Source organism: Aricia agestis, chromosome 10 (genome assembly GCF_905147365.1).
Source record: "Aricia agestis chromosome 10, ilAriAges1.1, whole genome shotgun sequence".
NCBI lineage: Eukaryota > Metazoa > Arthropoda > Insecta > Lepidoptera > Lycaenidae > Aricia > Aricia agestis.
Window position 1 is genome coordinate 6,782,659 of NC_056415.1, and position 23,788 is coordinate 6,806,446.

Consider the following 23,788-nt stretch of genomic DNA (forward strand, 5'->3'; position numbering starts at 1 on the left):
TAAATCTGCCGCCCTATTATAGGCTCCAGCCTACTTAGCCTATTGGTAAATCCGCCACTGCCTACCCTGTTAAATATACATATTATTGATAGCTGAAATTATATGGATGATAAAGGTGAAAATAAACATAAGTAAGTAGGTGGGGCGGCATTTTTCAGTTTTTGCCCCGCATAAAAAAAATTGAAGATCCGGGGCTGGCCTTAGGGTGTGTATGAGTCCTATGCAGGGCTCGGAAACCTAGTTAAGTCGCGATCCTGTTGGCCTGGGCGACTCCGCATCGGCATCGCAAGAAAGCCCGATAGGCTTTCTTACTCCACCGACCGGTCAGCAAGCAGAGCACATCTCTCCTGGTCAGCACGTGGCTGGGCCCCGCACGGCAGCTATCCGACTCACTGGATCCCATGCAGCAGCTTCACATTTATTATTAGGACAGCTGAAATGTATCACGTGGGCTTCGGCCTGACCGAGCATAACACCTCGCTTGGTCGGAACATCTTCCTTTGCGGCTTCCACGCATACCCCACAAAATTATTCCTGGGGGCCTATTATGAGCTCTTAAATCTATTCACTTTACGTCCTTATACTGACTGTATAAGGACGTAAAGTGAATGGATTTAAGAGCTCATAATAGGCCCCCAGGTTTTGTTCAAAGAGCAAAATGAAACTGCTCCTGCTCAAAATACCGGTTAGAACCGTTCGCGATTATGTTCGCCCCGCCCACTCGCACACCGTCAACCATTGTCCACACATTCAAAACAAAATATGGCCTATTGGCTGTTAGATGGTGCACTAGAAAGGGATCACTGCTCTTGTTATTTTCCGCGAGGAATTAACCAGGTTAATTTCAGAAGCAATACCGCTCGCATCTCGGTTTCGCTCCGAGCGAACACTTACCCAAAAAACCTGGTAAAAGAGCGTTTAACCTGGTTAATAAAATACCGGTTCCAAGCCCTGGTCTTGTGTGAAAAGTTAACGGTGAAAGTAGCAGCGGTGGAAGAGTAACTTATTTAAATTTTGCGTGGCCAATTTCATGACTTAGAAGCGTTTCTCATAGTAACATAGTCGAAAGATTTCAGCACTGTTACTTTCACAGTGAACTCTATAATCTCTATGCAGAGGACACATACAACCTGAATATTATCACTGTTTCTTTACAGTTTACCGGAGGCCCAATCCCCTACCCTATTTCCTTCCCTACCCTCCCCTAATTTCTTCCCATCCCTATCCTCCCCTATTACCCTATTCCCTCTTAAAAGGCCGGCAACCTGCAGCTCTTCTGATGCTGCGAGTGTCCATGGGAAGAGTAGACAGGTAGTTATGTCTATTGTGCCATGGACGACGGAAGTTGCTTTCCATAAGGTGACCCGTTTGCTCGTTTGCCCCCTTATTTCATAAAAAAAGCACGCTGTATAGGTAGATTAATATTTTTTTGCAGCAAACTTTCTGTCTTGAAAAATTTTGCTATTTTATATGAAGCACCTGTCAGCACCTTAGCACTTGGACTCATGGGCGTACCCAGGTTCTGGGCCAGGGGGGGTTTATTATTTTTAATTTTTATAGATGAAAGTACTAGATAATATACTGTACGCCCATGCTTGGACTAAATGAAAAGTCCAAGTGCTAAGGAAAATATGTATGACTCAGACTGGAGTCTGGAGTCTGGACGTTAATTGACATAGCTGTACTTACCATAACCTTTCTCGAAATAGACAATAGAGAGAATCTCTTTGTATTCCCGTAAACAAAAACTTAAACGAGATTTTCTGTTTAAAATAATATTGTTTTTAGGTATATTTTTCGAATCTATGCCTCTACAACGTGACTGGTGAGTGGTGAGAAGTGTTCAATATTTGAGGAGAGTACTCTGTACTCGATTCTCATTATAAATGTAGGTACTTAATAAAATTAGGTACTTTATTTTTTTTTTCGAATTTCCCTTTAAATAAATGAATCATGGACACTAAAGTAAATTACGCGGTTAGGGAAGTAGGCATACTATGCGGCCACCAAAAAAACACCACGCCGCCGCTACCCCTTCCCACGCGCGGTGTCCATGTGTTGGGTAAATAATTATTTAACTTTAAGCTACATTATTTAATCAGTGATCAATTATTGATATTTTTTTTCATCTAATATAATAGCCAAACAACACGTCCTCGAGTATTGAACATGTCTCACCAGTCACGCAGTATACTACCGCGAGTTAGGTACTTGCTAGCTACCGACTACAAAATAGCATGCTAATTTAGGCTTTCATCTTTTGAGAGTACATTAAAATAAAGCTATAAGTATACGGTTAAAAGGCAATTGGTTTTCAAATAAATTATAGCTGAAATTTAGTTATCTTCTACCTATATATATAATACTCAAAGGTGACTGACTGATTGACATAGTGATCTATCAACACACACCCCAAACCACTGGACGGATCGGGCTGAAATTTGGCATGCAGGTAGATGTTATAACGTAGGCATACGCTAAAGAAGGATTTTGATAAATTCCAACCCCAAGGGGTTCAAATAGGGGATGAAAGTTTGTATATAATAATACTTCTTAACGCGAGCGAAGCCGCGGGCAAAAGCTCGTAAACTTATAAACATGGTAACTATGTATTTAATAATCTGTGGTTAGAATATTTTAAGCGCTTCAACAACTGAAAACTGCACTTTAGGTAAGTATCAAAGATTAAACCACACTGTATCAAACTGGTTGTAAAAGAAAAATAAGTCTGAATATTATATAAAATGAATAATAATGTAATGTAATATGTAGTTTTAAAAGCTACTTATTGAAAATAAGGCTATAATATCTAAATTGAAAGTTCTACAGCTTGTTAAAATAAACCTATATTTGCTTGCAAAATATAAAATATAGGCATTTGATTAATTATGTTATTAAAATATTTAAAGTCTATTCCAGAGAAAATAGGAGATAAATAATACAAAAATATATTTAATTTATGCGTATTTATTCTTTGATGACAAAACTTAACTAGAGTGCATAAATAGGAAAAACGTTATTTACAATCTTACAACTGGCTATTGATACATTATAATAAAAGAACAACCATCGTTTGTACATTCTCTTTTAAAAGAAATGTAAACTAAAATTAAAGTTAAAGTAAAGTAGGTTTAAATATCACGAACATTTACGCCACATAGAAATACCAGGCACGCAATATTTACAATAATTGACGGAAAGTTAAAACTATTATTATGGTCTAAGAGCCGGTGGGAGGTCGACCTTCACCGATCTGATAACCAGATGAGACATTTTTTTTATCAAATATAATTTATAAACAAATATGTCTTATAATTACTTGCCTATCTAAAAGTGCTCATGGCTATTTTTTAGCTAGGCAACAGTACTTTAAGTTTGATTTTTGCAGGCAAATCTATATGACTGATTTTGTAATAAAATAATCTAAAATTTGATATAACTTTGGATAAGTTAGCAGAACGATGGAGTCACCTATATTGACTTACCTGTTCAAGTGTTCACATCGGCTTGCCAGGTAGCTATACACATAAAAGAGTAGGCAAGCCTACTGAGGCATATTCTGTGTGTTAAAAACTAATCAGTTAAATAAATTTCATTTGGTTATCAAAAGAATGAAAGTGATAAAAAAATCAATTAAAGTTAATTTAAAATTTCAAGTAATTATAGGCATATTTGTTTATAAATTATACTTGATAAAAAATACGTCTCATCTGATTATCAGATCGGTGAAGGTCGATCTCCCTCGGTCTCCTCTACTATTAGTTACTACACATTTCAATATTTTAGATATTTTTATGTCCCTTTAAACGAAAATATGTTACTGAAGGGACACAGAAACCTATAGAATGTAGCGATTCTACTAGTAACTAGTCTAATGCAAAATTAATGCAGTATGTTCCTTGTTCGATCCAGCCCGTTTTTCATGAAACTTTAAAAATGTTAAAAAGTAATAAAAAATATTAAACTAACCTCTTTAAAATTTCAAAATGGTAAGAATACCTTCTAAAAGTGTTTTTGGAAACTGATTAGATGAAACAAATAACCAGAATGGGTTTTTGATGCATTAAGTTTTAGGCCCTTTAAGATTAGTACACCAATTTCATATTTAACTTAGACTATCAATTTATCATGTCAATATAAGACGATTTTTTTGGATTTTAGGCCAATCTAGACGCGGCTGACGCTGGCTAGAAATTATTGGGAATACCATTTTGCTGTCATCGTTTTCTAGACTTATCAAATCTGTGTTGTAACTTACAATCGACATACTTATACATTTTGACCTTTTTAAGACTGAAATATTACATCTACTCTCTATAACCATCTTCAATAAGTACTTAAAACTAATCTAAACATTTTGCTTCTGCAAAAACCACATAATAAGTTAAGCATACTTATATACAACCATATAACCTTAAGGAATCACACATGTATATAATACATCTGTACATAACTTAAACTAGACTTAACGTACATATAAAGGAACATAGAGGAAACTCTAATATATTCGAAGTATTATAAACTATTTACAACTAATGAATCATGCAAAGCGCTTATATTGAGGTATGACTTGTGTATGGTGACTAAATGACTATAGTGTGAATAGAGTCTTAGGTAACACTGTCATGGAGTTGGCCCATTACAGACGCAGACGGCAACAGATACAAAATAATGTGTGTGTGCACAAATAAATTAAAATTCACTTCTTAAATTATGGTTCTAACATGACAAAATATTGGTATTGAAATTCACAATGTAGTAGAATATGTAATAACAATGTCACGTAAATTATGTTACCCTTCTTACTAATAAATATTTAGTCTGTTGTCTTTGACCGTCATTGTGATTTTGCCAATGTGCCAGACATAGACAAGCAACCTTGTACAGTTTAACGCCGCCTAATATCTGTATTAATAAGTTAGTAATGAATGTTTATTTTCATTCCCTAATTCTCTACAAATATCTTCCATCGTTATTGTTCCATACAATTAAGGACGGCCCCGCCTTCCATCGCAATTTCGCGCTAAATATTTGTGCCAATTTATGAACATCATAAAAAGACGAAGCCGTCGAAGCGGTCGAACCGCGTTTACGATATCAAGAGAATTTACGATGCCATAAATCTATATCACTACACCGCTCCTGGTGATTATTTTTTGATCTTTCTTTTCCTCTAATTTAGCCGATTGTATCTTCTTCCAAGTATCTCCTAGAGCCTTGCTGAAGTGGTCATCTACTCCTTTGCTAGACGTGGGTTTCTCCGTCTCCTTTCTAGATGTCTGAATTTGTTTCCAGGTGTCACCCAAGGCTTTAGCGAAATGGTCATCCACGGAAATGCTGGCATCGTCTACCTCCATGGCGATTATTTTGACGGGTTTGGTGGGCTCCTCGTTGGTGAATTGTATGGGGCTGCTGGCCCGGTCTTTAGTGTTGGGTTTGGGTCCGGGCTGGGCGTTGTCTTTCTTGAATAGATTCATGTAGTCGTCGCCGAGTGAGCGCCTGAAGTGTTCGTCAATGACCGGGTCGCACATTGACACTGATCCTGAAATTAAAAGAATGGATTATTATAAAATCAAACGTCTAAGGGTCAATTCAAATTTAGGAATGCATCTACGCGTCGCATTGCGGTCTGAATTGACCCTGAGGATACTTGCATAATATATTAAGTTTAAGATCCATTTAGAGATAAGTTTTTAGTATTTTAACATTATATTATGACAATGTGATTTATGTGACAAGCATTGTGTGTATTTCATATTTCTCGTATTTAACATAATAATATAATTATTGTTTGTTCTAATGAGACTTCACCATTTCAACAGAACGATTGTTATAACTTATGACTTATGAGTCAGTAGTTCTGACTGTGAGTTACAGAATTTGATGATAGACAGACAGGAGACTGAGCAAGCTAGTGTCGCGACCGTTCTAATAACTTTGAACCCTTTATCACTCTTTATGCAACATTTGCCAGACGAGTAGACGTATATGCCTCTACAACAATGCGAAATTCCCCAGGATAGGTGCTGATTTTCATAGCGGCAGTCCTGGTTTATTTTGACTAAGTATAGCTATTAAACCTTTTACTATTAATAGCTCCAGCGTGGGTATCACAGACACAATAGATTTTCAATTATTATGCGGCAGCCGGTTGCCGTTTGGGGATCGATGGGGATAAATAAATGATTATGAAAACTCACCAGGTGGCGCATCATTCGTCTTAATCACTGAAGGTCTGTTGTACGGCGGCGGCGCGGGCCTCGACAGTCGCATGTCGATCGGCGCCTCGTACTTCGGACCCGGGTATTCTGGAGGCGCTGAAATTGGGATGATAGAACGTTAAAAACTGTGGGTTGTGGTTGTATTATAGCCTGTGTTTGGGAGGATATATGCTGGACATAGGCCTCTCTCAATGAACGCCAAGATGACCGATATCCTGCTACTCGCATCCAACATGGACCCGCAACTAAACGAAGATCGTCGTCCTACCTAGTCCGAGGTCGACCTACACCCCAAATGAGGTCATTGAGAGAAGCCTATGTCCAGCAGTGGACGACTATAGGCTGATATGATGATGATGAATTAAAATGTGGTATGTAGTTAAGACCAGTTAGTGTGATGGGACAAATATCCACCTATGCTGGCTGAGAAGCCTTCAGTCCTAAGTATCTTGGAGGTCACGGAGTATACAACTCTATACATTGGATAATAATTTCGTTTGGCTTAAAATACGTGAGTTTTATTTAAAGCAATTGGCAGAAAAGTATTAAATAATTATTGTAATCTATGATAGTTTTTATACTTATATTATTATTATTTTATAAAATATATATAATATACTTATATATTATTATTTCAGTATATAAGTAGGTATATAAATAAATAATATATAATATGTACTAGTATTTTTAAATTATATAAAGTACTTTTGATATTTTATGTAAAAATAATAAATAATATTTTGTATTAATAGATTAGGTATTATATATATTTTTTTATAGTATTAAGTAGGATAGTATCACTCTATTAGGTATAATGTTTGCTTATGACTTAAGTTATATTTAGATTACTCTTCATTTATTTTATTTATTTTCTTCATCCTTTCGCACTATTGGGCATTGGCACCTACACAATTTTGTTTCTGGACACCTAAAGGTTGACTGGTAGAGAATGCCATCTGGCATTAAGTCCGCCTATGTACCAACATTGTGCAAAAAGCATAAATAAATAAATAAATAAATACGGATAACTCAGGATTATGTTTAGTGTCTCTACCTTCTGAATATTATACTTGCATATTTAGCTCATAAACGTGTCACGTATATAAACCAATACAGTTAGTAAGTATATAAGTTTTATGCACTTAGCGCATCTCCCGTTTGCTCATCGTAATATGATTTAACTCGCGCTTTATAGGGTTAACCTATTTACTATTTAGTGTCAGGTTGCCTCAACTAAATGCCAGTTAAATAAGTCAATTTACAGCATTTAACATAAATTTTGGTTAAAATGCTGTAAATGTCGAGAACTTTTTATTGAATGACATTTTTAGAACTGCAAAGAGGGAAGGATTGGGATTTTAATCAAGAGTGAAATTTCTAAAAAAAATGTACCTAGCTGGCCTACTTCTAAAGGAATATGGTCTAACAGCTCCCAATAATGGCTTTATAGAATCAACGGGGATGATCACGTCTGAGAGTCTCTACTCTTTACACTGTAGAGTGTAGACTCTAGTGACTCTACATGTGTCTTTACTCTTAAGGCATAGCAGCCCAGAAAGCAGATCATATTATTTTTTTTTTTTTTTTTATTTTATTTTATTAAGATAACTACAACCTTAAAACTAACTGTTTAAATACACAATGTATAGTTAACTAAAAGGTCAATTAAAGTTACCTACTTAAATACAGCTTAAATACTAAACTAAAGCTTAAACCGACTTAATTAGAATATCTAAGTATAAACACACATCATTTTAAAACATCTAATTACTATTACATAAATTTAAGTAATACAATGTACTTAAACGAAGAAATAATATAAGAGAGGGTAGATAAGAAAAAAAAAAAAACTTAAGATTGCCTCACTACCATTTCATGGAATGTTGCGTTGAGGTAAGATATGGTTTAGTCACACTACAATACATACTTATTATGATAAAGATAATAATATAGAAACTATTACAGCCAAAAATAACTTTGACTCCATTTACACTAATTATCATTACTTATATAACTTTCTAGCAGAATAGGTATATCACATGCAAAGTCATAAAATAATACTCAAAATAAATTAAGATGAAATTAATGAGCGCTCTCACCAGATAAAATGCTTTTTATTTTGTTCATAAAAGATTTTTTATTTCCAACAAAAATGTCAACTTCAGAAAAGTATTTATTGTAACTTTTTGCAACTCTTGTAAGTACAGCATTTTGGCCATAAGATGTACGATGCGAAGGCACACTAAGCATAGGGGTGTTTCTCGTGCGATAAATTGGCGTGTTAAATGTTATTTGTGCAAGCAATTCTGGGCAGTTTATACGCCCTCGCAGTATATCAAAGAGTAGGCTCATATTCATTAGAGAACGTCTATCCTCAAGAGATAGTAGGTTATAAGTCCGGCAGATGTCTGTGTAGTTGGTAACTTTATTTTTAATTCTGAAATTTATATATTTTACAAATTTCTTTTGGATTCTTTCGATTTTGCTGATGTGGACAGCATAATAGGGTTGCCACACTTGACAAGCATACTCTAATATACTCCTGACATATGCGTAATAAAGTACTTTTAAACTAAGAATATGATTGAATGGTTTGCAAGTTCTTATAATAAAACCTAAGTTTTTGTAGGATTTACATACTATCGAGTCAATATGTTCAACCATATTCATTTTAGAATCAAATAAAACACCTAGATCCTTTACTATGTTAACTCGTTTTATAGGAACACCATTAAACATGTAATTGTAAATTATAGGTGATTTCTTACGACTAAAAGATATGCATTGGCATTTACTTACGTTCACGGAGATTTTATTTTGTTGATAGTAATTGTATATTCTGTTTAAATCGTTTTGTAGTTTCTCACAGTCATTAATTGATGATATACTTAAATATATTTTTTTATCGTCAGCGTACGATAAATGACGGGTATAAAGTAAATATAAATGAATGTCATAAATGTACGCGTTGTAGAAGAGTGGTCCTAAATGTGATCCTTGAGGCACGCCTGAAGGAACCTGTATGTAATCAGACTTGTATCCGCCCATTACAACCGCCTGAGAACGATTAGACAAGTAAGAGGCAACCCATCGCAAAAGGTCTCCGTGTATACCCAACTGAAACAATTTCTGTAAAAGTATAGTATGGTCCACTCGGTCAAAGGCTTTTTCGAAATCCGTATAGACTACATCCACTTGACCATCACTTTCCATTTGTTCTAAGACATAGTTTGTATGGATTGCCAAGTTAGATATAGTAGAACGGCCACGAAGAAAACCGTGTTGGGTATCAGGTATACCTTTGATAATAGTAGGATATATGTTTTCAAAAACTACTTTTTCCATCATTTTAGCCAATGTATTTAAAATGGAAATTGGCCGGTAGTTAGTAATCTCAGTTTTTGATCCTTTTTTAAATACAGGTATAATGTGGGCTTTTTTCCAGATTAACGGAAACACACAATCCTTCAAAGAACGTTGAAAAAGCAAAGCAATAGGTGATGCTAAGCTATCTGCGCATGAACGTAAGAATATAGGCGGGATGGCGTCGCAGCCTGGTCCCTTATTGATGTCAAGAGATCGAAGCATTTTAAGGACGTAATTTTCGGTGATGTGTATAGAGGATAGGCTCTCATTGTTAAGTGAAAGGCTATTTGACGAAGGTATATCATTTTGTTCATCACTATTGGTGGGCCTTACAAAGACACTTTCAAAAAAATTGTTAAAAGCAGAACAAATTGAAGTCCCATCATCAATTACCTCGCCATTAAATGAAAATTTATGAGGGTACATAGATCCGCCTTTTTTTGATTTAACATAGGTCCAAAAATACTTAGGCGCAAATTTTATTTTATGTTCTACATTGCTAGTAAAGCTAGCAAAACATTCTTTTTGAATCCTGTGTTGCCGGGTCCTAAGAAGCTTAAATTCATCATAATCACACGTATTTTTATATTTTTTCCAACGCCTATGAGCAACAGATTTTTCCTTAATAATTTTAATTAAAGCTCGACTGTACCAGATTGGATAATTAGTATTTTTTTTATTATATATAGGTAGGAACTTCTCAAAACACTCGTATAATTTTGAGTTGAAGTTGTGAACAGCGGCATCTATATCATCGGCTTTCAGCACCGTCGGCCAGTCAATATTTTTTAAATGTTCATTTATCAATGAATAATCGCCCTTAAGAAAGTTATACCGTGGCTGAAATTTCTCCTTAAAGGGCTTAATACAAAGGTCCATTATATTTATATTAAGTGGGGGATGAAAATTATCTACCTTAGTTAATGGATAAGTCTCGTGAACAGTTAGGGGAAGAGTACTGAAACACAAATCTATGACATTACCACTGACGTTTACAATATTGTTATATTGGCTTAGCCCTAGAAATAAAAGATCACTTACAAAATGATGAGCTACTTCTTGAGTTTCGACTCTGCCAATGTGTCTAACTGAACCCACATTATTGGACCAGTCTAAGCAAGATAAGTTAAAGTCCCCTGTCAGCAGATAATTATCTAATGGCTTACGTTCGTGAAGAAGTTTTAGTGCGCTTATAATTCTAGGGACGCACTGAGTTATAATAGAATCATTAGGCGGAATATATACTAGTATAATGTGCAAATCAACATTGGAACGCAATTTGCTTGAGGACACGGTCAGGCACAATGATTCGATTGATTCACATACCCAGTCGATATCAAGCCGAGCATCCAGTTCACGACGTATACATACCATAACGCCACCGCCGCTGCGCTTGCCAGTCGAGTGTAGATCGCGGTCGCATCGATACACGTCGTACCGATCGTCGCACAACTCAGTGTTTAGTATGTCGCTTTGGAGCCATGTTTCGGTTAAAAGTATCACATCATAATCTTCGGACAAAATGCTGTTAAAAAGTTCTAGACATTTTGTGCGAAGACCACGCACATTTTGGTAAAAAATATTAAGATTTAGATCACAAGCCATCTTTTAAAATGATTAGTAGTAAACTTAAATTATCACTTAGGTAAGTATAAGAGTATTCTTGTGCAAAGATGCATACTATAAAGTGCATTGTTATTCGTGTAAAGATCTTTAGTTTAAGTAATTTGTATATAGAATAATGATAACAATATTTTATAAATAAATCAAAAGTGTAAAATAGACAAAATGTTGTAAAATAACCTATATAATTATTAAAACTCTGTAAGAAAAATATAATAACTTTAAAAAAATGTTGTGTATAAAAAGTTTTAAATACTAACATAATTCGTATCATGATTAAATAGTTCTTAGTTAAATACAATAGAAATGTAATTATCGAATGCATTGTTAATTTTACGACCACCGATAAGCTTTCATTGCCGCCATAAAAATTATAAGATATTAATAAACAATAGGAGCCGTATTTAAAATTGAGTTGCATAAAATGACAATAAATAATCTTAAGAAGATAATAATTTAAATATAAATCAGTTAAATTTTGAATAAAATTAAAAAGTTGCACCTTAGTAAATTTTAATGCTGCGGGTTGTAAACAGAATATTAGTGATAAAATCTCAGAAGAAATAATATACAGTCTACTATAATTGTGTATATTATTTTCATAGGACGTCTTGTTTAATTCGATTTTTAAATATATGTTAATGTTATAATATACTGTACATGGCGTTTGACAAAAAATATCACTAAAAGATATGTGTGGGTAGGTGGTTGATAATACAAGCAAATTAGACCTGTGTGAGAAGCGCAATTGAACAAATTTTAACCTTACTATTGCTGCGTCGCATATACACACAAGTGTCAATTTCATGCGGAGCAAATACGATAAGGGTGGCAATAGGATATACTTGAATAATACTAAGTTTCGTTTTCGAACTGGTTTCAAAACTGTGGTTCTCAAACTTTTGTTTAAAATTTCCAAATTTACGTTGTAATTTATATTTGATTCCGATACAATTAAGATATTATAATACATAAAATTAGTACAGTAAATAGAGTTAAAACTTGTATTACAGTTAAATATATTATTTATGTTAACTTTAGGAGATCTTCCTCTGTTTTTATAAAAAATTTTGGAGAAGTATCAGATCTTCTAGCTAATATTTTACCATGCTTAACCCAGACATATTTAAAACCAGTTTCTTTAGCACGTTTCTTAGCTTTGGCAAGCAGTGTTTTATTATATTGAGTAAGGTGATCATTGATGTAAAATTTGGAAGATGTCGAGTAACCAATCATTGAAGTATTTAAATCACACTTACGTGCTGAAGCCAAGAACTCCTCCTTAATAAAACGATTGTTAAAAGATATTACAATAGGTTTAGCTGCGTTAGGGTTCCTGGTCGGTATGCGTGCGATATAGTTAATGTCTTCCTTCTTGATGTCCATGTCTGCCAGAGAACTGATCTTAAGTGCCAATGTAAATAGGTTTTCATTGTTGGTTTGAGGTACTCCCATGATCTCCACATTATTTGCTCGCTGCCACTGATCTCTTTTTTCGAGTTCCTGGTTTAGTCGCGAAATTTCTTTTTGAAGAACAGGTACGTTTGACGATATTTTCTCAACATCTGTAACTCTTTTTTCGACGCATTTTACTTCTTTGGAGATTTTTTCTACGCGCTCATGAGCAATTTCCAGAGAATCTTTTAAGTGCGTGATATCGGACTTAATAGACTTTATATCCTCTAGCATTGATGAGAGGGGTGCCAATTTTGTCATAATTATATTTAGCTGCTCTTGGATCTTGTCGAGCTGGCTTTGACCTAGAGACGGTGGAGTCGGGGATGCACAGGGACTTACTTTACACTTAGGACACTTCCAAGTACTTTTTCTTTCACCCAAGCGTCGATAACCCGCCTCCGTGATGCCCGCACATGGAAAGTCCAGATGTACTTTACAAATGCTACAGGTTGCACCATCCGTGAAGTATCCACCGCAAGCGTCACACGTAAACATTTTGAGATTCACTGACTTTAGCAGCTACGACAAGCGCACGTCCACTCTCGAGCGCTGTCGGAAGCGGAATGACATTGGTGAAAAATTATCAACATATCAGTATGGTTCCGCTGCGCCGCGAGTGTCGCTCCATTACTCATCCTTGTGTTTCTATTTACCCGTACACACGGCGCCGCCGCGGCGGCGGCGATTCTTTAGCGCGGCGGCGCAGCAGCACAGCGGCGGTGAAAAGCGATGCCGCTGCGGCGCCGTGTGTAAACACGCTAAGGCCAGGCAAATACAGTCAGGGCGACGCAGAATAGAACGGTAGTCTTTGCCTATCATACCCAGCACAGAATTATATTTGGAGCTTTATAATCAAATAATGTACCTTTGCCATTAGTAGTCAAGTTAGCTGGCGTCTCGTCCACCCCGTCTGACAGTTCGCCGTCGGAGTGCGGCGCGCGCGTCACCGCCGGCGCGACGCGCCGCTCGTTGAACGACGCTGACCGCAGCGCCATCTTGCCGCTCTCGCTGGAATTGAGAAGTTTATTGGTTAGAATTTAGACACTTTATTGCTCACCACAGATATAGATCATGATAGATACCGCATGTGTATGTACTTCGCGTGCCATATTGCGCTCCCAAACGACGAGCAATCATGCTCGTCTTTCGAAAGTCTCTTCTTTAGTCTGCTATCGGAATCGGAATTTTAAAAATGCCTAAATGCCTACAAGTGCCGTATTGAGCAGTAGAAATTCAAGTAGAAACGTTGGCCTATATAATGGGGACTTTTCTTATCATCGGTACGTCACAGTAGCTATAAAAAAGTGGCCCGCTCGTTTTCATAGAAATGGAGCGACATGCGGTATCTATCTTGATCTATGTCTTTGTTGCTCACATTAAATTAAATACATACAATCATGTTACTAAAACTAAAGTTAAGAAAAACATTTAATAAATGTGGGCAAACGCGGCCTTATCGCTATAAATTATATCCTTAGTTATTAGAGCAGTTAAGACTTAAGAGTCATGCTAAAAGAGCTTGATGTATGTAACTACGCGAACTACGACCAGAGTGGCTGCGTTTGAGCACACGATCATGGAATGTTGGAATGGTCACATACTTAGTACGTTTGAAGTGCCTCGTTTGTACAATCACTTATTACACTTGACACTCAGATACTAATTAATGATTACTTAACAGGAATTAATAATGGAAGAGTTTAACAGACAATTAATAGAGCTTAAATCTAAAATTTAATCAAATCATAGTTAATTAAGTAATTTTATTAAACATCTCGCACCTAATACTAGACTTATTCGTGCTAGGCGCAGGCTTTCCAGCCAACACTCAACAGTTTGCTTTTGCATCCATCCATCCTTTCTTATAGCGCACTGTTATACGGGGCCTTGTATTAAGAGTTTTAAAAAAAGGTTTTTTACTAACACACTTTATTAAAATTCACAAAGACTTAGAAATTATAGAATATTAGAATACAAACGAGGAGACTTCACAAAAGATATAGTAATAGATGAGGAGAGGAGAGGTTCCTCTAGTGAGACGGCGAATTGAAGACTGGAGGTCTAACCGCTGGGGACCTAATATACTAGAATGATAGTGCTGACAAGACTTAAGGTCTAGTCAGCTAAACACCTAACAACTTAAGGGTGTAACAACCCCCCGGTTGAGTGTAAAGTTGGGGATAAAAACAACTTTACTAACTAATTCTTAACCTAGGTGGGGATATTGCCAAACCCTCATTCAACTCCAACGCAACGGGTTGTTCCGGACCTTCAGCCTTTTTGTTACACTTAAAGAATTTGTAAAAATTAAAATATGTAAAGATCTTATAAAATATAAAACTACAAACTAAAATACACAATAATAAGGTTGTGCCAGAATAATGTGTCCCATATTTTATGATGTGCGGTTGTTCTAATATTTTATCGGCTTGATTTAGTATAGAATTTGAAATTTGTTCATTTAAATTTAAGTTATCCAAGTCGGTATTAATTAAGGATATAGGGGGCACATTATTTGACGATAGTAATTGTGTAACTTTGTTTAAGTTACAGCAAGAGTCGTTGATTAAATTAAAATCGGATGACATCGGATTTACAGTAATATTAATTACATTATTTTTATTAGGTATTAACCTAATACTAGAACTAAATGCAACACAGTTGCCGGGAAGCGATATGAGTCCAGTTCCCAATAGGGTAACAACACTTTCGGGTTGGTTCAGACAGTCTATTGATAATTGTGTCGGAACAGAATGAATAAAAATCCATTGATTGTTACTTAGTGTTTTCCATATTTGTAAATGTCCATGTATAAATTTAGTTTCGCATTGAGCGGGAGGTTTTCTCGTAACCTTCAATAAGAGTTCACTCTCGCAGGTCGGGAATTCGTTAACGGTATATAAGTTCGTTGCGTCACATATAATAGTCCGAGAGTCGACGGTGGCACACTCGCCTAAATCATTTATGTTACAAAATTTTTGTTTATCTTTAGTCACTGCGATATACTTAGTGCTAGGTATAATAGTTATATAAGTGTCCGGATTTTCCGGGTGATAGGGTATCGGAAAAGCTATACTATGATACAGGTTAAACTCGCTGGGAGCGACTAAAGGAATTCTTAACACAAATATAATTTTCCTATTTATATAATAACAGGATACTTTCGAAATTTTCATAAGGCGATACATAGAATCTAACTCTAAATTAACAGGGAATTCGACATCATTGTTCAAGTGAATATGGCTCTCGGCGAGCTCTCGGTATAGCTGACTCGGTGTTATGACTGACGGATGTAAGATGTTTTGACTACTGAATGCAATAGCATTAGATAAGTCTTCTAAACGAAACGACAATGTTAAGAGAGTGGCTTCCAAACTGTTGAGAATAGAATTAATATTTGTCATGAAAACTAAATTATTCGAAACACTACTTAAATTATGAATATTTACCGAGAGATTGTCGACTGCGTCATTCAAACGAGCTTCATTTATTTTCATTTCATGAAAAGTTTTATTATATGAATTTAATGTAAATTTAGTTACTAAAAGGTTTTGTTTTATTAATGAAGCTAGTTTAGCTTGATTGTCTTTTACAATTTCAATCGCCTGATCATATCTAATTCCGTCGTCCTCGTCTAAGGATCCGAAAATATGTTTGAAGGCGGTACCAATGCCGCCAAACCAAGCCGAACGTTTGCTGGTCTTAGACATAAGATGTGATATTGAATCAAATTCTTTGACAACATCGTAATACCGTGCAGTTATGGGTTCTAGCATGCTATGACATTCAATGTTATTTAACGCTTCTGATTGTTTACATAGGTATCTAGCAGTTCCTAAAACAGAGTTTATATTTTCGATGTGCGGCCCGATATAGGATGTATCTACTGGTATCATGGTATCGAGGTAAGTTCTTCTCATTTTGAGTTGTCCTAAATAATCAAAATAAATTCCAGGGCTCGAAGTAATAGCTTGGACATATTCCTGTTGCGCTATTGCGGTAACGCTGGAAAATAAATATTTATTTACTTAATCTTATGTACATTACTTAGTATAGAACTAATTAGTTAATTTAGAATTTAATTTATTTTAAGATTGCTATATTTGATTAATATTTATGTTGCAGGAATAGTTGCGGGTTTAACTTCGTCGAAATGATGTTTCACGTGTCTACGATTTATTAGCAGAGATAATGTGTTATATCCATGTATTTTAACAATTTTATATGGTCCCTTCCACTGGGGTGACAAGGCTTTTCTGAGTCGAAGATGGTTTTTTAGATAAACATAGTCGCCTATTTTGTACTGAATTGGTCGAGTGCGATTATCATAGTACGTTTTGGAATTATGTTTAGATGCGACTATATTTTGAATCGCTTTATCGCGGGAGAGTTTGAATCTATGTTGGAGCATTTTCAGGTATTCGGGATAGGTGACGTCCTGTGGGGTATTATAAATGGAGTCAGGAAGGTAAGGTTTATGTCCAAATAGGAGTTCGTAGGGTGAGAATTTGGTAGTGCAATGTATATTAGTATTGTAAGTGAGCATGGCAGTGTAAACATAGCGAGGCCAGTTATCCTGGTTTTCATTCGTGAATGATTTTAAGTATTCTTTTAATGTAGAATGGCTGCGCTCTAGTGCGCCCTGAGTCTGAGGATGATATGGGGTTGACCAAATCTGTTTGATTTTTAGGAAGTTACAGGTTTTCTTAAACTGTTCTGCAGTAAAATTGGTACCCTGATCGGAAAGAATGGTTTTGGGGATGCCAAACAAGGAAATGAAATGGACTAAGCAATCACTTGTTTCTTCTGCTGTAATTGATCTAATAGGGTAAGCTGTTGAGAACTTCGTTAGGTCGTCCTGGAAGGTCATAATATACTTAAGTTTGGCTGTGCCTGCTTCTGGCAGGGGTCCTACGATATCAATAGCTATACGCTGAAATGGAGCAGTGGATGTAGTAGTGATTTGCATAGGAGCTCGATTAACTTGTCTTAATGCTTTATTTTCTTGGCATTGTTTGCAATTTTTAACGTATGTTTCGATGTCTGAGCGCATGCCCTTCCAATAATATTTTTCTTTGATTCTACTCAGCATTCTGACGGAGCCAAGGTGTCCGGCGACGGGTAAGTCGTGATTTTCTCGTAAAATGGTTTTAATTTCGCTGAGTGACGGGTACATTATATTATTATGATAAATATGGACAGCTATACTGGAATCGTGAAACAGGTATGTGATCATATTATATATTTTGTTAAACGTATGTTTATCAAAGGGATTTTTGAAATCTGATATGGCAATTTCTGTAATAATAGATGAATTTACTAATATGTTTTTTATTTTTTCCAGGGATTGAAAAATATCGCGGTAGGAGCTTTCTTCGAAGTGGTGTACTTTGGTAAAGAGTAAGTAGTAAGTTTTATTATTAATTTCTAAATTTTTAAATGAGTGTAATTCTTTTTCGCTTTGTAATATTTCTTCTTTATTTGTAGAATATGATAGGATATCATTTATATAGGGGTTAGATTCATCTAGATCAATAGAAGTTGGTATAATAATGTGTGAACAGGAAGTTTTAAGTAGAGATTCATTGTGTTCAATAATATTAGTATTAAAAGATTTATTTTTATCTGCAATAGTTTTAAGAAACTGTGAATATTTTTCGTTAGAATTTATACTGGTGGGTGGAGACTGTTGTTCTTCTGAAACTATGGGTGAGGGATTTCTGTTAGGTGGACGTAATAATTCATCTAAATCTAATTCAGATGCTAGGTCAGGGGCTTGTTGATTAGAACCACAGGAACCAACGTCTGAAAGGTTATCATTGGGCAATGGAATATTATTTTCAGGATCGATGCCGGCATACGGAAGGTAAGGGGATAGGACGTCGTCAAATGATGGATTAGGTATTAGTGAAGTTTCATTTTCAGGTAATGGATTAGAATTTTCAGGGACTATGTTGTTTTCATTATTGTTATGTTCAGGAATTTTATGTTCAGGATTCGGTGGAGCGCCTATTTCTTCTAATATGTTATTTGGAGATGGGACAGAGTCTAGAGGATCTTGAACGGGATTCAGAGGTATTAATTCGGGAAATAATTGTGCATCATCATCATCTGGGAAGATAGGGTTGACAGGATAGCGCGATAAGGCGTCAGCTGCTGAATTTAGTCTGCCTTTACGATAAACTATTTCATATTCGTATTCCTCAAGCTGTAAGCGCCACCTTTGAAGTTTACTGTTATGATTTGAATGATTGAAGAGCCATTTTAGGGGTTGGTGATCTGTGACTATAGTGAATTTTCGGCCATAAATGTATGGGCGGAATATTTTACAACCGAATATTATTGCCAGTAATTCCTTTTCAGTTACAGTGTAATGGCTTTCGCTTTTATTTAATGTGCGTGAGGCAAATGCTATAGGACGGTCTTTACCTACTTGACCCTGAGATAGTACGGCACCGATGGCGTGCTCAGAGGCATCACAGGTGAGGATAAAAGGAAGATTAAAGTCGGGGTAGGAGAGAACAGGAGCAGAGGTAAGTTTATGTTTTAAGGTATCAAATGCAAGTTGTTGTTGATTTTCCCATTTGAATATTACATCTTTTTTTAGTAAAGAAGTCAGTGGTTTTGCCGTCATCGAAAAGTCAGGTATAAATCTGCGGTAGTAGGAGACGAGGCCAAGAAAGGATTTTACATCTTTAGGAGTTTTAGGTGTCGGAAATTGTGTCACCGCTTCGATTTTGTCTGGGTTAGGTTTGACGCCGTTTTCAGTAATTATGTGTCCGAGATATGCGACCTCTCGTCGGAGAAACTCGCATTTGTCCGGCTGCAATTTTAGGTTATATTTTCGAAGTCTATCAAATATTGCGGTTAAATTCTGAATTTGTGAAATAAGGTCAAATGAATACGTTACGATATCGTCTAAATATACGAAACAGCGTAGGCCTTGGAGTCCTGAGAGTGTGGTGTTCATGAGACGTTGAAACGTTGAGGGTGCATTTTTAAGCCCAAATGGCATGCGTTTAAATTGATAATGTCCCTGAGGAACGGAGAAGGCAGTTTTGGGTGAATCTTCAGGGGAGACTTCGATTTGGTGGAACCCGGAAGCAAGATCTAGGGTGCTAAAATACTGGCTTTTGCCTAATTGGTCTAGTATTTCTGTTATATTTGGTATGGGGTAGGAGTCACCAATAGTGACGTCATTTAATTTCCTATAGTCGATGACAACTCGCCATTTACGATTACCGGATGCGTCTAATTTTTTCGGGACAACCCAAATGGGTGCCGACCATGGAGATGATGATGGTTCTATAATTCCTTGTTGCAGCATTTCATTTATTTGTTTATTTACTTCTTCTTTATGTATTTCTGGAAAACGGTAAGTTTTAGTGTGAATTGGAGCATCAGAAACGGTTTTAATTTCGTGTCGAACTGCGTTTGTAAATGTGAGTTGTTCCCCGGGAAGGTGAAAGATGTCAGAATAATCGGAACAGAGTTTGTATAGGGCATTTGTTTCTTCTTTATTGAGATGGGAGACTCGTAATTGTTTCAACACTTCTCGAGTGCGTTGAAAACTATTTGTATATGATGCAGTGTGAATGGAATTAACAGATATAGGAGAGTCAGCATTGTTTACGTCATCGGAAATGTAAGGTAAAAGAACTAAGTTTAAATTTGATCTAATGTGTACTGGAGATTCGGAAGTATTCACGACGGATAAGTTAATCCTTTTGTTAGGTTTTACAGTGACTAGACAATTAGCAATTAATAAATCTTTAGATATTTTTTGATCTAGTATAAGACCCTCTTTTAATTCGGGGTTGACGACGGAACATTCAATAACTGTCTCAGTACGAGCTGGGATGAGGTAAGTTGGTTCATAAAAATTTAATTTAATTTCATGATTTTTTATTTTTAGTATATCGCGGTTATAATCAATATTACAGCGGAATAAATTCATAAGGTCACTGCCAATAATGCCGTCATAAGGTAAGTCAATATTTTCTACAACATGAAATTTACTAGAGATACATTGATTGAAATTATCAGATACGTATAGTTTTAGATTAAAATGACCGAGTGTATGTGTGACTTCTTTTCCTGGATCAATACCTTTTATTTTTATTTGTTCTGGTATAAGTTTTTGCGGTTTCATTATAGAGTTTTTCTTTAGTAAGCTAATGGCAGAACCAGAGTCCACAAGGAGGGCTAGAGGAATGTCAGAGGTTTGAGTATAAAGTAATACGTGCGGCAGTGTTTTGTTTGTGATATTAGTATTTATCTCATAAATTTCTAAAGGATTTTCAGTATTATTAATTACGGATTTAGTACTTTCAGGTTTAGTAGGTAGTAGAATTTCTTTCAATTTAGTATGTGAGGATTGTACGAGCATGGAATTAGTAGAGTTAGCAGTTTTAGTAGGCACAGTGGATTTTGGAGAATTGGATTCAGAGGATTCAGTGTTTTTTAGTGATACAGAGGATTTAGTAGTGATATTATTTAAAGATTTAGTAATATTTGATTCAGTGGATTTGGTAGCGTTAAAAGATTCAGTGGACTTAGGAATTGAATAAGATTCAGTGAATTTTCCTTTATTCTTTAAAGAGTTTGTAAATGATACGGTGGACTTAGCTTACTTTAGTGGTGTCGGTTTCAGTATTACCGTGTCTCATACGACACCTAGATGAGACCCTCTTTAGTTTTTTACATTGTCTACTTCGTCATAAGAGTTATCATTATTATAAGTGGTATTGTTATCAAACGTGTGAGAATTGGCAAGGTCTTGTGTGAAGTGAACTGGGTTAGGTCTGGATGGCCCCGGATTATTATAGTGATTATTTCTGCTGTTATTGAATTGCCGTTTGCGACAATTTTCGATAGTGTGCCCTGGATGTTTACAATACCTACACACAAGATTGGGAGAATTATTTGAGTCTTGACGGGGCACATATTGATCTTTTCTAAAATTATTATTATTAAATGAATTTCTTGGCTGAAAGTTTCTATTGTTATTAGGGACATGATTGCGATAATTGCTAGTAAAATTTGGACTCGGGTTTGATTTCTTTGTGGCATAATAAATTTTTTCCTCGGATATTGCTATGTTTATGGCTTCGTTAAGGTTCTCTGGCTCGCGGCATCTAACTACTGTTGATATGTTTGGATTTAGTCCCGTTATAAAAGTATGTAGCGCTAAGTCTTCCATTGCAGCGACTCGGCCGGCTAGCTCGGCTTTCTTTTTGGTCGGTATCGAAATATTTATTTCTGTCAATAGTTTACTCAGACAACTCTCAACTCTGAGGGAAAACTGGTTGACCGATTCGTTACTACCTTGCTTGCAATTTTGCAGTTCGGTGAGGAGGTGTGTGTAATGTTTTTTCTCCCCAAACTGCGTTTTCAAAAATTCCTCTAACTGACTCCATTCACTGAATTCTTTAATATTTGCAGCGGCCTCTGCGCGACCTTCTAATCTACTAAGTATGTATTTGAATATTATTTTCTTTTGCTCTTCATTAGCTAATCCTAATGCGTTGTTGCAGTTACTTAAGAACGGGTTTAATTTATCTCTACTCCCGTCGAATTTGCCAATGAATTTAATTAGGATATTTAACTCTACAGCCGGCATTATAAGTTTTGGAGCTTTAGCAGGCTCAGTTGATTTACTTGTTTCGGGTGCCATAGACGAGAAGGACTAGTTTAATTTAACTTATATGTCTTAAAATAAAATAAAATGTAACAGAATTTGAATAACAGATTGAGAAACAGTGACTAAAGACTTACAATCTCATAGAGCAGGCGATTATGTGCACGGCGATAAGAAGCATGACTGGCCAGACGTAGACTCAGCGAAACGGCTCACAGCTGCAGCGGCGTGGTGTGATTTCTCACACAGATTTTTTTTTTTTTAACTACACTTATATGCTTTTAATTTTTCATAGAATATTCACTCACTTTTCCACTGATTTTACAGGAATTCACTAGGTTTATCACGAAGTGGTCGTGTGTTTTCGCTTATTTTCCGGATTTTCACGGATTTTTGCGGATTTTCACGTATTTTCACGAATTTTCGGAGACGGTACCGGGGATGCACTTAATCATCCCACCGCTGCCACCAATGTTATACGGGGCCTTGTATTAAGAGTTTTAAAAAAAGGTTTTTTACTAACACACTTTATTAAAATTCACAAAGACTTAGAAATTATAGAATATTAGAATACAAACGAGGAGACTTCACAAAAGATATAGTAATAGATGAGGAGAGGAGAGGTTCCTCTAGTGAGACGGCGAATTGAAGACTGGAGGTCTAACCGCTGGGGACCTAATATACTAGAATGATAGTGCTGACAAGACTTAAGGTCTAGTCAGCTAAACACCTAACAACTTAAGGGTGTAACAGCACGCAGTGATAACTGATAATAATTTCTATCAATTTACTATTTGATAATTTTAACTACTTATCCATACTAAAATTTATACGTGGGAGAGCCATGCTTCGGCACGAATGGGCCGGCTCGACCGGATAAATACCACGTTCTCACAGAAAACCGGCGTGAAACAGCGCTTGCGCTGTGTTTCGCCGAGTGAGTGAGTTTACCGGAGGTCCAATCCCCTACCCTATTCCCTTCCCTTCCCTACCCTCCCCTACTACCCTATTCCCTCTTAAAAGGCCGGCAACGCACATGCAGCTCTTCTGATGCTGCGAGTGTCCATGGGCGACGGAAGTTGCTTTCCATCAGGTGACCCGTTTGTTCGTTTGCCCCCCTTATTTCATAAAAAAAAATGTGAATGTGTGTCTGTCTGCATTTCTGATACCTCTTCACGCCCAAATTTTATATAGCGATAATTATCCCGAGAAAGGACATAGAAAACTTTTTAACCCGAAAAAATGCACGGTTCCCGCGCGGTAAACGAACTTGGGCACAACGCAGTTGCAGCCTGCAGGCGTCGTGTCCTCCGTAAATCATAAATAAACCATCCTCCGGTAAACTCACTCACTCGGCGACACACAGCGCTAGCGCTGTTTCACGCCGGTTTTCTGTGTCAACGTGGTATTTCTCCGGTCGAGCCGGCCCATTCGTGCTGAAGCATGGCGCTCCCACGTATCAAATATTGCTATTGAAGAA

At 36.3% G+C, this 23,788-nt stretch overlaps 1 protein-coding gene across 1 annotated transcript in view; it reads right to left on the minus strand.

The window, feature by feature from the left end:
- Nucleotides 1–4,134: 4,134 nt before the first annotated feature.
- Nucleotides 4,135–23,788, minus strand: part of LOC121731059 (transcription cofactor vestigial-like protein 4) — a 58,226-nt gene continuing 38,572 nt past the window's right edge. The window contains exons 4-6 of the mRNA XM_042120378.1: nt 13,534–13,676; nt 6,201–6,317; nt 4,135–5,542 (exon numbers count right to left, since the gene is read on the minus strand). Of these exons, the coding sequence (XP_041976312.1) occupies nt 5,124–5,542; nt 6,201–6,317; nt 13,534–13,676 (679 nt within the window). The 3' untranslated portion in view covers nt 4,135–5,123. The remainder of the gene's footprint in view (nt 5,543–6,200; nt 6,318–13,533; nt 13,677–23,788) is intronic.